The sequence below is a fragment of the Teleopsis dalmanni genome, chromosome 1 (assembly GCF_002237135.1).
Source record: "Teleopsis dalmanni isolate 2A chromosome 1, ASM223713v2, whole genome shotgun sequence".
NCBI lineage: Eukaryota > Metazoa > Arthropoda > Insecta > Diptera > Diopsidae > Teleopsis > Teleopsis dalmanni.
The window spans coordinates 67,632,422-67,649,593 of NC_051846.1; the positions used below are offsets into that span (position 1 = coordinate 67,632,422).

A 17,172-nucleotide genomic window follows, 5' to 3' on the forward strand; every position below is an offset into this window, starting at 1 on the left:
AATTCTTTAGCAGCTCAATAAAGGTAAAAAATAATCTATATATACTTCCTTTCGGCTCCTCCAAAAATTCTATGCTATTCCACAGTGTGTTGTTGTAGTGGTAGCAATCATAAATTTATTCGAGACTCTTAAATGTCTTGATATGCATTCTCCAAACTTTTAAGCAATTTCTAGCGCTATTGTAGTATATCCTGAATTATTACGGGAGAGGAAATTTAATAAAGGAATTTTAGTGAAGTTTATGGTTTGTGGTATTTCAAAACGCGAATTACTGCTGTGGTGTAATCTTCTAAGAAGATGAGAATACAATTGCTATTTTTCTAGCTATTATCTGTTTAATATTGTTAAGAAAATTATGAAAAGCATTTACAATTTTAATAACTGTCTTATTAAAAGTCTATAATAATATGAAGTAGTGGATTTTTGATGCTTACGTAAAATAGAATACTTAAACAAAAATTGAAATTATTGATTTTTATTTCGTTTAAAATTATACAGGGTCTTTTTTTAGTTAGAATTGCTTTCACCACAACTGCATTCAAAAAGTTCATAAATAATTTGACAACTATCACTTTTTATTAAATTCCGTTTGCTAAATAATTAGAGAACGCTTTGTATCTGAGTTTCTGTATTAGCCAGAGTAAGAACAACAAGAAATATTCATAGAGAATTTAATCTTCCTGTTCAGACTAAAGTTTTAAGTCAACTCTCATTAATATTTATAAAAACTCTCATCAAATTTACAATAACAACTTTCTTATAAACACTATTTACTTACTGATGTTCTTCTCTCCTATTGGACAATAGGACATTACTCATAATTGAATGCATCAACAAAAGAACAGCTCGGAATAAGGTAAGCCTTTACTGGGTTCCAGGCCACAGAGGAGTTTTAGGAAATGAAAAAGCTGATGAGCTAGCCAGAACTGCATCACAAACTGCTTTTATAGGCCCTCAACCCTTTTGTGGAATAAACTGGGCCCGTACAAAGCAGATTATCAAAGAAATGGAAAATCATATGCGGCTGGAGTACTGGGTAAACTTTCCAGGACTCAGATAAAGCAAAGCACTGATAACACCGTACTCCCACAAAGACATTCTTAAATTCTCAAAATGTAATTTAAGGTTAATAACGGGTTTCATTACAGGTCACTATGGTCTGAAATATCACCTTCATAAACAGAATTATCTGCTACCTCGGAATGCAGATTATGCCTCGAAGATGAGGAAACGACCATGCACATTATTTGTGACTGTCCAGCTTTAATAACGCACAGAAGAAACCTGTTTCATATGGAATTTCTGCCACCAGAGCAGATTAAGAACTCTTCTCTAGATTTAGTTATAGACTTTATTCACAAAGTTTTAAGGGGCTTTGTTTAATCAATAGTGAAACTGGTACAACAGGTCTCTTCTGGCCGCAGTACCGGCTGTTGGGCAAATTTCACATCTACTCTTTTATTATTATTATTAATCAACAAAAGAAACTTAAAACATTCTTATGATCACACTAAAGTAGATTCTAAGGCACTGATAATGATCCAACTGATTAGGTGTATTCTGCACTATTTAGTGCTTGATATATGCACTATTTAGTGTAGTTTGTTAATTGGTGGTATGATTGCATCAGCTGATTCGAGTATTGCAAATATATACTCAGTATAAATAGTCTTTCGAAATGTTCGTTGGTTTATGTAAATCCATATATAATTGTTGTACTACAAGTCTCAGACCTAGAACTCTAAACAACCCCTTTGACTACGCATATTTTTTAGCCACAAACGCCACTACATGAAAGTTTAATTGCTCAAATTACAAGTTTCTTCTTTTTATTTTTAATTTTCAGAAGATTACAATCTATATATACAGGATCTGGCAATGGAAGTGTTAACTATTCAAGCAATCATATAGTTATTGTGTAAATTATTTTTAGTTTATTCAAATTACAAAAATTTATTTCAGAATCCATTAATTTTTGTTCCATGTGGCCACCTTTTGCCTTGACTATGGCCTTTAAACGCGTAAGAAATGAGTTGCATGCTTTGCGAATGTGATCTTCAGGTATTTTAGCCCACTTCTAAACAATGGCTTTCTTCAACGCATTCATAGTGGCATATTTTTTAGTCCTCACTTTGCTCTCTTAAATGGCCCTGGAATAGTGCATTGGATTTGCATCTAGCGAATTTGAAAGCTATTGTGTGGACGAAATGAAGTGTGAAACATTATTTTTTAAACATTATTGATTCACACGAGCATTATAAGACCGAGACTGGTACCGAGTCTTGATGGAACGTCCATGTCTTAGTCTACGAGCGAAATGTTTGCGTACTCATGGCTCGAACATTCAAATTTTAAAAGATTTTCCGGAAAATAAGTCAGGCTTGATGAAAACGATTGGAGAATGTCCATTGGCGGTCACTGCTGCATTCGTAGTCTCATATTTTTGGCTGTGTGTTCAGTTAAATAAACACGATAATTTTAAGAGTTTATAAACTACTCAATGGGAATATTTTTCTCATCAGAGAACAAAATGTTTGGAACTCGCCACGTTCGTGGAAGCGAAACAACTTCTTTGCTCTTTCGAGTCTAAGCTTTTGTTGCTTTGGTGTAAGATCTTGTGCATTTTGAAACTTGTAAGGCTATACTTTGAGTTTATTTTGGAATATGTGTTGGATGCTTGGGTAGGATATTTTGAGTTTTTTGACCATTTGATTACCACAACGACGTGAATTTCGTTTAAGTCGAGCCTGCACTAAACCGCAGCGTTTAGTGACCCTGCCTGCACTATTATAACGATTTATGATACGATACACAAATGTTTTATTCACTTTAAGGCATTTGAGTTCACGAACATGATTTTCCAGCCAAATATAACGCAATCATACTACGAGTATTACGTTTGAGTTCCATTTCGAATAACTTTTGTTCTATAAAACTTAGACGTTAATGTTTGTGGTAGCTTGTAAACAATATAAACAACTGTCATTCGTATGAATTTCACGCAGTTGATAGTACCAGTTTGGTAGATATATCTGTGTGTACCTGGTATGTAGTTGGCTGTCTTTTTTTGGATTCATATACTACAGGCAATCAACTAATCTAGCACGGATTATATGAATCTGTGCTAAATGTTACATGATCAAAAAAATTAATGAGTTATTGAAATAATTGTTGATTATTGACTACATGATTTCCTAAAATTAGGCACTAGATTCTATTATTAACAACCGTTTTCATAGTATATGAAATCCGCTACAGTATATCAATTAAAATGTTTTGGTAAAGAGAAATTTAAAATAGGTATGCGTCTCATAACACATATTTATTTGCCTAAATTTTGATATATTGGCAGTACATCAATAAAGGATCTACCTTATCGATGTATGTAATTATCAATAAATAATTCAACTACTGGAAATTATTCTAAAAAACTTCTGCTAACTTTGCACAGTTTGGCTTTCATAAAAAATATAGTAACATCGCATAGGTATTCGTTAGGCTTTCAAGTTCAAAAAATACTTCTATAGACCATAAATTTTTTTGCAAAATTTAAAATGCACTATAGACCATGCAGCTCTATACTAACTACATGGTCTTAAAATCTTATATTCAAGATCGTAGTTTTTATGTCAAACAATGTTAAAGCCGAAATATAATGGTAGAGCTCGATTATGTGACACTTCTAGACGCTGACAGATTTTTTTTCACAAAACAGCGTCGGAATATTAAAAAAATAAATCTGTCACTTTTAGATTTACATTAAGAGTAAGTGAATACCAAATAACATACATCGATTGATTAATCTAGAAATCTTCAAAGAAGGAATGTTAGTTATCTTGACAAACACTTAACTTCGATAATCTGTGTGCAACATTATTTACATTAAAGACTAGGAAACTTTATTGGCTTCTTGGTCCTAACGTGTCCTTTAATATGAGATATCCTTCATATTTCTTTAAAAGCAATAATTAAATTAGTCAGAACATGCAGATTACAACTATTCATAAGATATATGCCTAGAAAAGTAGAAGTGGCTGGAATATTATTTTTGGCAATTCACACGTCTCAGCAAGTTTTTTATTAGTGAAGTATATTAAAAATAGACATATTTTTACTCTTAACTCATAACCTAAAACAATGATAATAAAGCTAAATACCAGATTTCAAAGTAATATATTATATAATGCTTTCTTTTTTCTTAATATCAGTCAATAATATATTATTTTCAGTTTATTTAGAAAAACTTATTAAAAGAGGAAGAGGATTGAAAAGTATTAGAAATATAACAAATTTCCTTCACACTTTTTGCCTCACAATTACACTTTTGTTAAATCAAATGTTGAACGTGATTAATCTTAAACAATATTTTGTTGAGCATATAACCACATAAAATACTATAAAAATAATACCAACGCATTAATAACAACACGAATGTAAATCTATTTTCTAGATTTTTTTATCATTTTCATTGTGGCATTAAGTGGTAACTAATGGACAATATATGACATTGGAAATCCATAAAACAGATGGTGCCCAAACGTCCTGCGAAATGTGTACGAGGACTACAGAAAAGGCAACTAAAAAGCAACAATTTATTCTAATATTGTTTCATTAAAATGAACGAAGTAATTTGTTTGGTGAGGACTTTTTCATTTTGTTTATTATTATGAATTCCAATTTAATAATTTTAGTATTGTTTATATATTTATTATAATTTTATTAATTAAAAATCTAAAAATATAAAAATATGACAGACAATGTCTTTTTAATTTAATTTAAATAAATTTACAATAAATTAAACAAATTTTGTTTTTAGAAATACGAACTCAAAATTTTGAAATAATTTTGATTTTTATTGTGTTATTAAATATAAATACCAGACGCAATTGAAAAACTTAATTAAAAATAAATTAATTACGACAAATAATAATTATTATTTTTCTTCAAAACGAAGTTTTTAATTTTTATAATTTATAGAAGCACAGAAATTTAAAATTTATAATAATTAATAATATAATATATTTTATATATAATACAATTTATTATATTTGTGATATAATTTATTATATTTGGAATACAATTTATTATATACATAATATAATTTATTATATATACAATATATATTATTTTAAAATTTGTATCTTGATCTGTGCTAATATTTATATATATGTTTATAATATATATGTTTATATATATATGTTTATATATATGTTCATAATATAAACACTCAAATTATTATTATCATTATTATTATTATTATTAAATCATTATTATTAAATTATTATTATCAAATGTTGCTAAACAAAATTCGCTTTTTAATACAATTTTTTTAAATATAATGATTATTTATTAATGGTATATTGTTAATTATAAAAATAAGTTGTTTAGTTATAAATTTATAATTTTTTATAAAAATCCTTATCTAATTAAAGAGCATAAAATAAATTAAAAATATAATATTTTTTTTAAAACTAACTCTCTACATCAGTTTGTGTTTTTGTCAATCATAATCGTTTTGTAAATATGATATAAAGAAATGTAATGAATGTTACAACGATTTTACATACATTGTGACCGAAAAGCTTTCGGAAATTCTCATTTAAAATTCGCGCGCTGTATATTTTTCGATATTTTAAGTTTATGTAGTTTGGCAGCACTGTCCTTAATTACTATGCCAAAAAATGAAGCGCGATCTGTCAGGACAGTTCGTTTACGGCAGCTGTTGAAACCAGTTCACCTCAGTAGTGCGTTGCGAAAAAAACAATGGAAAAAAATATTGAACAAAGAGTTTGCATCAAATTTTGTTTTTCGAACGAAATTTCGTGTGCAGAATCGTTGCGAATGCTACAAAAGGCTTATGGGGAATCAGTTTTATCGAAAACTCAAGTTTATGAGTGGTACAAAGCCTTTCAGGACTGTCGTACGACCGTCGAAGACATGCCGCGTTCTGGACGACCTTCGACCTCTACCACCGACGAAAACATTGAAAAGGCAAAGGAAATCGTGTTCAAAAATCCTCATGTGAGTGTTAGAGAGATAGCACGAGAGCTAGGCATCGGTCGTGAGATGGCTCGTTTGATTTTGGTGGACAATTTGTGTATGCGACGTGTCAACGCCCGGCTTGTTCCGATTCACCTCAATTTGTTCAACATTATCAACGATTTTAAGGCCAAACATTCAATAAATACCATCGAACAGCCACCGTATTCACCTGATCTTGCACCGTGTGACTTTTTCCTGTTTCCCAACCTCAAATTACCACTCAGAGGAACGCGTTTTGAATCCATAGAAGACGTAAAACAGAATTCGCAGAGGGAACTCAAAGCCATACCGGAAAGCGCCTATAAAATGTTTTGATGATTGGAAAAAAACGTTGGCATTGTGAAATCGCTTCTAATGAGCATATTTGAAGGAGATAAAATAAATATTGATGAAGATTAAGAATTTTGCGTTTTATTTATTTATTTCCGGAAACTTTTCGGTCACAATGTATACACCAGAATGATAAAGATTTATCAAAATGTTAATGAATGTAATGAAATAATAAATTTTATTTAATATTGATTTTTTTGTTAGTATTAAAAATGTATCTAAGTCGTTAGTTGATGTTGCAGTCAAAGCCGATCTTAATCAATTATTATTTATATACATCACATACCTTAGTTTACTACTTTTTCAAATAAGGGGATATTTGTACAATATCTTTCGATCTTAATCAATTATTATTTATATACTTCACATACCTTAGTTTAACACTTTTTCAAATAGGTAATATTTGTAAGAGCACCCGGAGTTTCTAGATACTGCGATTAATAATTTGGTTCGATTCATGAAAAATAAATAAACCAAAAACATTCCGGAATTTCTAGATTAGATTTACATACACTTCATCTAAAATCGGTTTGTCTTCCCTAATGCTTTATGAGCATCTTATCAAACTTCATGCTTCTTAGGTCATATATTTTTCTTTTAATATTTTATTTACAATTCAAATTTCTATTTAACTTGTAATTGCCACCGATATCTATATCTATAACTTTATTCATAAAAATATATAAAAAAAATGCATACATAAAATAATAAAGACATATACAGCGTTGGTAAATGTTTAAATTCATTCACAGATGTAACATTACTTATAAGATTGTTCAGAAAAAAATTTTGTTTTGTTCATGCAAACAATAGACGATTTATCTTATAGTAATCATATATTAATACTAAATTATATATGGTTCATTCTGATCTTATACCTTTTCCATCCTTCTGAAAGTAGCATGATTGCAGTCTAAATAATACTATAGAGTCCCAAATATGTATTACAATAAAAAGAAGTCAGATGACAATGTATACCATCCAAGTTGTAAAACCTTTCTGCGAGTTACAAAACTAGTGTGGAGTCTCGCAATATATTTGGAATTACTATACCTGTTCTATTAATCGGTTCTGTTTAAGTCAATAATTTAAAGCAAGTCGATTCAAAGGAGCGTGAATCGTCGAATTCGATAAGTTTAATCTATTAAAACTATTTTTATCTAAGTAATTACTTCTATCCAATTACACATAATATTTACAAAAAAAAAGAAATGGCTGAAGCTTGACTAAAACAATATACAGATTAAATAAAATATCTATATTTGACAATGTTTTTATATTTAAATTTATACTTCATTAACTGATTATCTGTCTATAGATTATGCTATTATTTACATATATTTTTCAGAATTCAAATCAAGTTAATTACCTAGGCTTTTATAGCTAACATATTCAATATCAACGTTTGCTTTTCTCCCTCATTGAATTTTAAATATATGACAATTTTGACAACACTTGATATATATCAATTCTGTCAATAAAACTAATGATTCCATGAATTTCGATTTCAATTAAAACACAACTCATTCAGTTACAATCACACTTCATTAGCACATAATGAAGCTAAACTCAACAAATTACACATTAAAAGGTTAGCAATTAAGTATTTCATAACCAAGTTGACAGTGTTGTCAACAAATATTGTAGTTAATATGTTCAACAATAAACATGGTGGAATACAAAGGACAATGGATTTTAAATATACTTTAGGGTATTGAAGTCATTAGTTAAGTCATTTTATATAACAATGGCAATAATGATGCCATGATAAATTTAAAGAATAATACATTTCTTTCCAAACATTATTGCATTACATATAAAATATAGTATAGTATAATAAAAAAAATAATACGTATATATAATAAGCTATAATTTTTGCAGTAACAACAAGAGAGAAAACTATATTAGATATTAGATATTTCTTACAATTCATATAACAAATACTTATTAAAATTCAGTTATATTGTAGAATACATTTTTATACTATATTGCATGCGATCTAACTATATGAATTTCTTTTTCGTAACATTTATAAGCTAATTAAATTAGACACCTAAATGTTTTATTGATATTTTTAATGATATCTAGAGATATCGACAGAACAAACAGTACACCACAAGACACTACTCTTTAAAAATTCATGGATTCTAAATAAAATTTCATAATTGATTTCTCCTTTTGTAAGTGCATATTAATTTATAAAAAAATTTGCTATTAGCCAGGAATACATTTTTCAGGTAGGTTGTAGTTTTTATTCCCAATATATAGTATCTTATTATCAATATACATAGACGAAAATTACCAAGGAAGAAACTTCGTTTTGGCATGAAATTCGAAATATTAATTATCAATCACATGCTATTGAATAGTACCACTTCTCTAGAATCGATACTATTTATTGCTAATCCTTGAGTTCCGAAGCCAATTAAGAATGCTTCGGAATCAAAAAAGAGTTATTGTTCCGAAATTAAGTATTTCGTTAACATTGAGTGTTTGAACTATTGAGGTGCACGGTATATTTTAATATAAGACGGAACCTTATAAGAGTGATTCGTCTTATAAAATAGGAATACTGTGATTATGTTATGTTCAAATAAAATATTTATTAATATTAATTTTTTTTCTCGAATGTGACATATTTTATAACGAAAAGAAACTAAAAGGGTTCGAATAATAATGAAGAAACAGCAACAAAAATTTGATTAAGTTAATAAAATTTGGCTGACCATATAACACAGATCATCATCAGTGATCTTTGGTAATAAAAATAAAAATAATTATAATTTGTTGGGTTGCAAGTGCCAGACTTAGAACTAGTGGCTATAAAATTAGAAACGATGACCAAACGTGTTTTTTCACAAGTGGTCAAGGCTTAACAAATTTTCAATGCTCAAATTCCAAGTTTTTTGTCACTTTATTTGTAAATGATACTATAAAAATTGTGTAAACCTAACGTGCTAAGTACTTGGCTTGATATTTGCTCAAGTTGAAAATGATGATAATAAGACTGCAGATGAACTTTACGTCAGTGTCGTCACTGAAAAAAAAAATATGGCTAAGTTTCAATACACACGAAGAAATTAACAGATTCCTTTATACGGATCCAACACACCAATAATTTTGAACTAATAGCGAAAACTCAACGATATTGACATAGTCAATAGGTTATAGATTCTAATATAATATAATGGAGTAACTATTAATAAAACAATTAAAAAACAATCAAAAGAATATTGTAATATTTGAATTACCAAATCACAAAAATTGCAACAAATAAAATTCCAAAAACAATGATGGTTGTTTCTAATGAATTTTGGAGGCAGATTTGAAGCCCGTAATTAGTTACTTAACAAGTTAGGTTTACGAGATATCGTTCCAAATGTGATATATATGTCAAAATGTATGAACCTTTAAACATACTGGTCCTATTCTGTGATATCATTTTTGACTTTACTACAATATGACCAATTTCAGATTTAGAAGGTATACTTCAACAACACTACCTTAAGTGCAGTCATACGATATTATACAGTATAGAATATTTATTCCCTCGTTTATTTAAAACATGAAACAAGTTTAAACAAAATTTTAAATAACAATTTAAATAAAAATTTAAATAAAGTTTCTTTTTAAATATATCTTTTTTTATTTCCTATTGTATTCTAGTGTCTTCTTTCATAGTTTTTATTAATTAATTCATATCATATAACTCAAATTCGCAAGAGTTTATATACTTCACAAAACATAACATTTTATTTGAATTAATGTGAGAAAAAAAAAAAATATATATATATATATTATTTATTAAATGTTTATTTGTGAATTTGATTTATGGTAATGTTTTTCTGTGCATAATAATAGTATCAACAAAGTTTTGTTTGTTCTTCGTATTAAAAAGCGTTTATAGGCACAATTATTTTTGGCCACCGGAGCGTATGAGTTACCTTTTATGCATGATGTATAAATATAAAATATTTTTTTTTTTAATTTTACTAGAAAAAAAAAAAAATTTATGTATCATGCATCATTTCACCTACTTCAAATACAATATCTGTTATTAAACTAACTTGAAGAACATTTTTTAAAAAATTAAATTAAAAAAAGTATATCTTCCTATATAACACATTTTTTTACTTTTAATTGCAGTATTATACCTTAAGTTAATATATATGATAAGTATTAAATAATATTTTGTTAAGCATATAATACTGTATATGCTTAATAATACTATAAAAATAATAACAACGCATTAATAACTAGAAAAATGTGAATTTATTTTCTAGATTTTTTTCTATCGTATTCATAATGGCAGAAAGTGCCCAAAACATCCTGTAAAACATATACGTCGTCTACAAAAAAGGCAACTGGGAAGCAACGATTTATTCTGATATTGTTTCATTAAAATTACTGAAGCAATTTGTTCTGATAGCTAAAAGATAGATAGCTAAAGTCTTTATTTTTACTACTATTATTAGTGAATCAACACTAATGCAATATTTTGAAATAATTTTTATTTTTATAACTCAATAGATCATATTAGGTAGAGACAAAAAAAAAATATTAACTAAAGATGTAAAATTATAGAGCAAGGAGTAATTATTACTTTTTAGAATTTTTTTAATTGTGTTCATTTTGTGAAGATGTTCTATAAATAAGCTGTTTTAAGCAACATCAAATCAAAATGGTTTTCTTTTGTGTTTTTTCTTTAATTATCAGACAGAAATATAAAGCAACCCTGCCTTAAAAGCTAGAAATACTAAGGCAAATTATTTATCTAAATATTTTCACAAAAATAACTGATGTCAATCTGTTGATGTTAGGCCTTATTGGGTACTATTTTATAGCTATGCGAACTTACTGTTAGATATTCGAAATCAATAGTTTTACTAAGAGGTGTTGAAAAGGAGTAGTATATCTCCTAATGGTATCACAACTGGCCCGGATCTACATGAATTCCAATAATATAAATTTACTTGAACTGCATTTCAAATAATACTACTAATAAAAGAACTTCTGTTTAAAAGTTTTCCTTAAGAAGATATCCATGCTGGTATAGTTGGATTGTAATGTCATGTGTATTCGAAACAACTGGTGCAAATAACAGGAGTATTATTTTTTATCCATTTACAAATCGGAGCAGTTCATATTGAATATTCGAAACAATATGGTATATCATATTTTTTCTCATCTAACAAAAATTCGCGGAATAGAAAAGTTTTCCAGAATCCAACATTTTATCAGATTTCTTTGTAAATTGTAGTTTTAATGACATTTTATTGTCATTTCTAATGTAAGTCATAATAACAATGTGAACATTTTGCACATGTATCAAATGTTTTGCTCAGCTTGAGAAATCATGAGATGAAAGGTTTACTGAATTTTAAGTTGTTCATGGACAAACTATCCTCAGGTTGGAAATCAGATTAAGGATTAAGGATTGCATTTCTGTTTTATACTTCATTTTGAAATTGGAAATATGTATAAATTTTGTACTAAATGTTAGTTAATTTGTACTATAGTTAATTTGTACTAAACGTATGTTCGGTTTTTCCGACGATTACTGCGACTTTGGTTTCAAGCTAGTTTTAAATTTTTAAAGCCACATTTTAGGCCCAATTGAACTAAATTAAAATTGAAACTATGTTCTATAACTTTCGAACTGGTAGCAACTCTGCATCTATATTTTAGCTATATTAACTGATTATGGTCATTACATATGAAAAGATATTTTCAATTAAACAATTTGTAAGCCAGCAAAACGATCAATTATCATTGAGATCACACAAAAAATTTTGACACTCGAATAGTCACAAGTACTTAAAAACCATAGTCGCAGTCATAGTTTAGATGGTTGATGGTGGATCTTAGTTGGTGTTTTGAAACGGTGTCATCAAGTTTAACTAAAATGCAGAAAGCCAAAAAAACTTTTGAATGCAATATGAAGCAATGTCTAACAAATTCTTTCAGTGAGAAAGAAGGGACGTCTCAATAAGATTTTGTGCCGTCACACAAAGTACGCTTCACTAGCAATTGCTTATTTCAACTTCTCGGTATAAGACAAACTCATCACTAAAAAACGACAAAGTGATTGTTGATATATTCGAAAAAGCCATTTTTCAGGAATTTGTGAAAATTTCACGAGTTCACATTCATACAGTGTTTTTTTAGTTTGTCGACCAAATCAAACCCATAAATTGAAGGAATTTGTAAGATTTTTTTCTCAAATTTTTTGCTGTCGGTTTCGTATAATTAAATTTTAAGTGAATAGTACAACTTAAAAACCTGACAGTTACATTAGTTATCGCTGGAACTCATCCTTCAGAAATTGCAATTCAATTTAGTCTCTCTATATGTATTATATAAATATTTATTCTATTTTAATTTACAAAAATATATATTAATTATAGTTATCCTTTTATTTAATTTCAAAACAATTATTTTTATTCATTTCAAGTAAAAACAATAATAATAATTAATGTAAAAAAACCATATTAAACTATATTTTTTATTTTCTGAAAACACCAGTGCCTAGAAAATTGATCGAAATTATTAAAAAAATGCAGCCGTAACTATTATAAACTACCAACGTTTTTTAAACCGTTGTATTATTTTAACTTTTTTTCAGATCAGCTGATGTTGGAAATGAGAACGAAACTTTATCGTTAGTTTAAGAGGAATGAATTTTTGGATATATGTTAATCATTATTACGTCTTTACAGTTTTGCTACAGGATTTTTTTTCGTCATAAAAACTAGTATAACTCTGGGATTGTTATTGATACATACTATGTTTAAAACTGAAGGATGGATTCCAGCGATAATTAATGTAACTGTTAGTTCTCTTATCGGATTCTCCATAATTCATCTAGTGGTATCTTAAATAGGAGTTGTCGATGTAATACTTAATAGTTATAACTATTTTCTTATGTTAGGCAGCCAATATAAATATGCTATGCGAGAAACATGGAAAAGAAAGACTCAAGTATGGTGAGGCAATGCAAGAAGCGTTTATAGAAATAGCAGATTCTTTAGAAATAGCTGGAATAGTATTTAAGTAAATTAATATTACACAACGTTCGACATAAAATGTAATAATAACTATTACTTTTTTAGACATATAATACATATTATGCTTGTACTTAATCATCTAATTCTGTGCTCAATGTACCTTGTATATACTATTAGTCTTTGGTCTGAATGTTCTACGAAAATGGATATAAATGTATTCGTTGGGCTTTTTTATATACCATTGATACTACCACTGATCTTATTTTTATGCGTACATAGTTTTGGTAAGATGATCTTCTTCGTAATAATAGGAGTTATATTGATTGCAATAGGTAATTATTTTTAATAATTTCTGAAAATAATTTATATATAATACATTGTTATTTCGTTTGTAAAAACAATTCTTAACAAAGAATATTGTTGAAATGTTTAAAAACAAAATATATTCAAAAAAATATATACTTCTAAAAGAGTATGCTGTCTTCTGCGAAATAAAATTACAACATGAAAATTGTAAAAATAATTAATCCAAGTCATAAGATACCAAATTCGCAAAACAAATGCCAACAGTTAAATTAATAAAATTATAAATCATTTAAAAATAAATAGTGATTTTACAAAACACTAGACCTTTGAAGGTAGTATTTATTTGCAAAGTAGTATTAGCTGTTATAAACAGGCGTTTTAGCAATATCATTTGCACAAAAAGACTCTTTAATCTTAAATGTCGATTAAGAGACATACTTTGCATCTCTGATATATATATAATAAATATTTTTATACAAATAATCAATATTTATAAATTTAATAAATATAATAAATATATTATATAAATGTTATTTTTATAATCATTTAGCTTTTAATTTCTTTTGTTTCGTGTAGCTATAATTGTAACCATGGCATTTAGCTTTCTTCACATGTTTCAAGAAAATGGAGTACAATATCACTTAATTAATCACGTTACATTTTTTTTTTTTAACTATGAATCAGCAATATTTATGGCTGGTCCAATTGGTTTGGTAATTTTTTGATAATTATCTTTAAATACAATTGATATAATTTTAATATCGTTAAAATAGTTCCTTACAATCCAATATAACTTGAAGGAACCACAGCAGTTTACTGGTTCAGAAGGTATCTTTGTTAAGAGCGCTATTTTATCGTCTGTAGTACATATACTCTATGGAGCGTTTTTATATTTAAGCTATGGAACGACAATAAGATGCAGAGTTATTTCGTTATTTGACTTAGTACCGTAAGTACATTAATTATGATTAAAATTATTAACTATAATTAATTGGCCAACTCTTTAGTATTGGCGCATTAGTGAATTTGCTAATTTCATTGTCCATATATATAACATATCCATTGCATAGCTATATTATTTATGACATTGTTTGGAACGAATATTTGAAAAACATCATACCTGAAGAAAACCGCAAAATAACACTAATTATTACGGGCGCCACTATTATTATAATTACAGGTATATATCGTATAATTGTTTAATTTTAATTATAATTATTTAATTATAATATTGATTAAATTAAAATTAATTTGTAATTTAATTTTACTACAGTGCTTCCAACTATTAGATATCATTGGATTTATGCAGGAGCAAACTTAGCGATAACTTATTCCGCATTTTTGGCTTTATTTTGCCCTGCTATAATGGATTTATGTTGTAAATATCACTCTGGTTATGGACCTAGTTTTATCTATTTGATACGAGATATTATTTTAATCATTTTTTCTACAACTTCATTTATAATACCATATTTTTCTTATGGCTACATGGTTGAGGATTGCTTTATTGCAAATGTTCATAATTCTACCCAATTTTTAGGTTAGCAAAATAATAATATATGATGTATAACATTTTGAGCATCAATGTTTTTGAAATAATATATTTTTATACATTATTTAAAATAAACACAAATTGTTTCATAAAAAAACTTTAAACAACACTAAAACTATATAACTTGGTAAAAGTAATAAAGCTAGTTCGAAAGTAAACAGCTCTTTTAAAAGTAAGTATTTATGAGACCATCAATTAAATTATAACCATACGACCGTAAGATGAACCACTTACATATTTACCAGATATTTACCAGAAACTATTTTGAAAAAATAAACGACTTTACAGGCAAAAAAAACGTATGTTTTTGACGATATATTCCTCTGTCTATCTATTAGTAAGTAAATCAGTCACTCAGTTTTTGAGCCTATTAAATAAAGTTTTTAATAGCAACTCATTGTTAAATCAGGTATGATATTTATATATTATATAATATATATGTATATGATATATATTATATGATATTATATATGATATTATATATTATTTTTTATGTTATTGAACATTTGATATGACCAGAGCATGGTACATAACAAATTGTTTTAAAAAATAAAAACATATTTTATTGTCATCAATACTTCAACTATAGTCTATAGTCATCTGTAGTATACTGATATAGTATTTATAATACAGGAAGTAATCAGCAAATAATTAAAAAAATTTTATATACGTTTTCATGATTTTACAAAAATATATACACCACCATATAAAAAACAAAATTAATAAAACTTAATTAGATACAACATTGAAGTAAACAAATTTTAAAGTATGATATTATGCATTTGTTTAAAGAATTCAGAAGCACTATTACTATAAAAGATATATAATAACTTTAAACTACTTACAATCACATCGTTCACAAATCCCTTAGTGATTTTCCTATGTAAGTATGTAAATTGTTAACGTTTGAAATTTTATTTAATTACAATTTTATTAATAATCTAGGAAAACAATTTATTTGCAAAATTTGTTATCAGAAATCACTTTTACTTTAAAGGATACACAGGGCATTGACACAAAAACTGTCGCACACAAAATGACATATTTCAGCAAATAGAAATCTAAAATACTTTCCACTCATCAGTGACACCGTAGATCGACTAATACTTACAAATAAATTTATAAATACAAATATATTGCAAGTTGATTTCAGTTATCCTTTCTTAATCTAATTTTACTATTTACGTTTATTGTTGGGCTTTCACTATTTGAAATATCCTTTTCTCCACTCGTATTTATATACGCTTGAATATATAAGTTTCCTTAAATAAACACCGACGCCAACAAGACAACTAGACACACGTGCTTTCGATGTTACGTTTGTTTTGATTTTGAAGATACATTTTCTAAGCAATTTTCAACAATTATTTTTCCTTTAATGTTTTTAACTAAACATTTATAATATAAGTTGCGTACTGTACGTGCTATGAAGGAAGTTGGCGCCTCGCCTGTTGTTAACTTAAACGTAGATAACCGTACTAAGGATGTTTTCGTTGCGAGCTGCAACCACATCCACACAGTGCGACGGTTCGTATCGAACTAACTAGAAAGGACTTTAGTTATTCATATAAAAGGACGAAATCATTAGTGGTATGCGTTTCAGAAGCGCTGAGAGCATGAAATGATAACAAAAGTTTAAAAGCTCTTATGCCAGTAAGTTTGGTATATGTGAGCTACTTACATTATAACCAAGAAGTAAACAGTGATTTAAGATAACTAATTATATATATATATATATACATATATATATATATATACTTATAAAAAAATTATAAAAAAAAATTATAAAAAAATATATATAAAAAAAATTATATAAAAAAAATATAAAAAAAATAGACATAAAAAATATAATTACAAAATATATATATAAAAATATATATACAAAAATATATTAAACTTAATAAAAAAAATTGATTTATATACATACTTTTAAAC

At 27.3% G+C, this 17,172-nt stretch overlaps 2 protein-coding genes across 6 annotated transcripts in view; one reads left to right on the forward strand and one right to left on the reverse strand.

The window, feature by feature from the left end:
- The window catches only part of LOC119672089, a 224,598-nt gene that overhangs the window by 173,724 nt on the left and 33,702 nt on the right, over positions 1–17,172 (reverse strand). The gene's annotated exons all lie outside the window — the stretch shown is intronic.
- On the forward strand, positions 12,860–15,257 carry LOC119672090 (glutamate transporter polyphemus-like). Its single transcript, XM_038083054.1, has 9 exons — positions 12,860–12,937; positions 12,998–13,033; positions 13,092–13,242; positions 13,304–13,425; positions 13,485–13,711; positions 14,262–14,398; positions 14,459–14,634; positions 14,693–14,865; positions 14,959–15,257. Exons 1-9 carry the CDS (start codon positions 12,930–12,932, stop codon positions 15,228–15,230), a joined length of 1,302 nt encoding a protein of 433 aa, XP_037938982.1. The 5' UTR covers positions 12,860–12,929; the 3' UTR covers positions 15,231–15,257.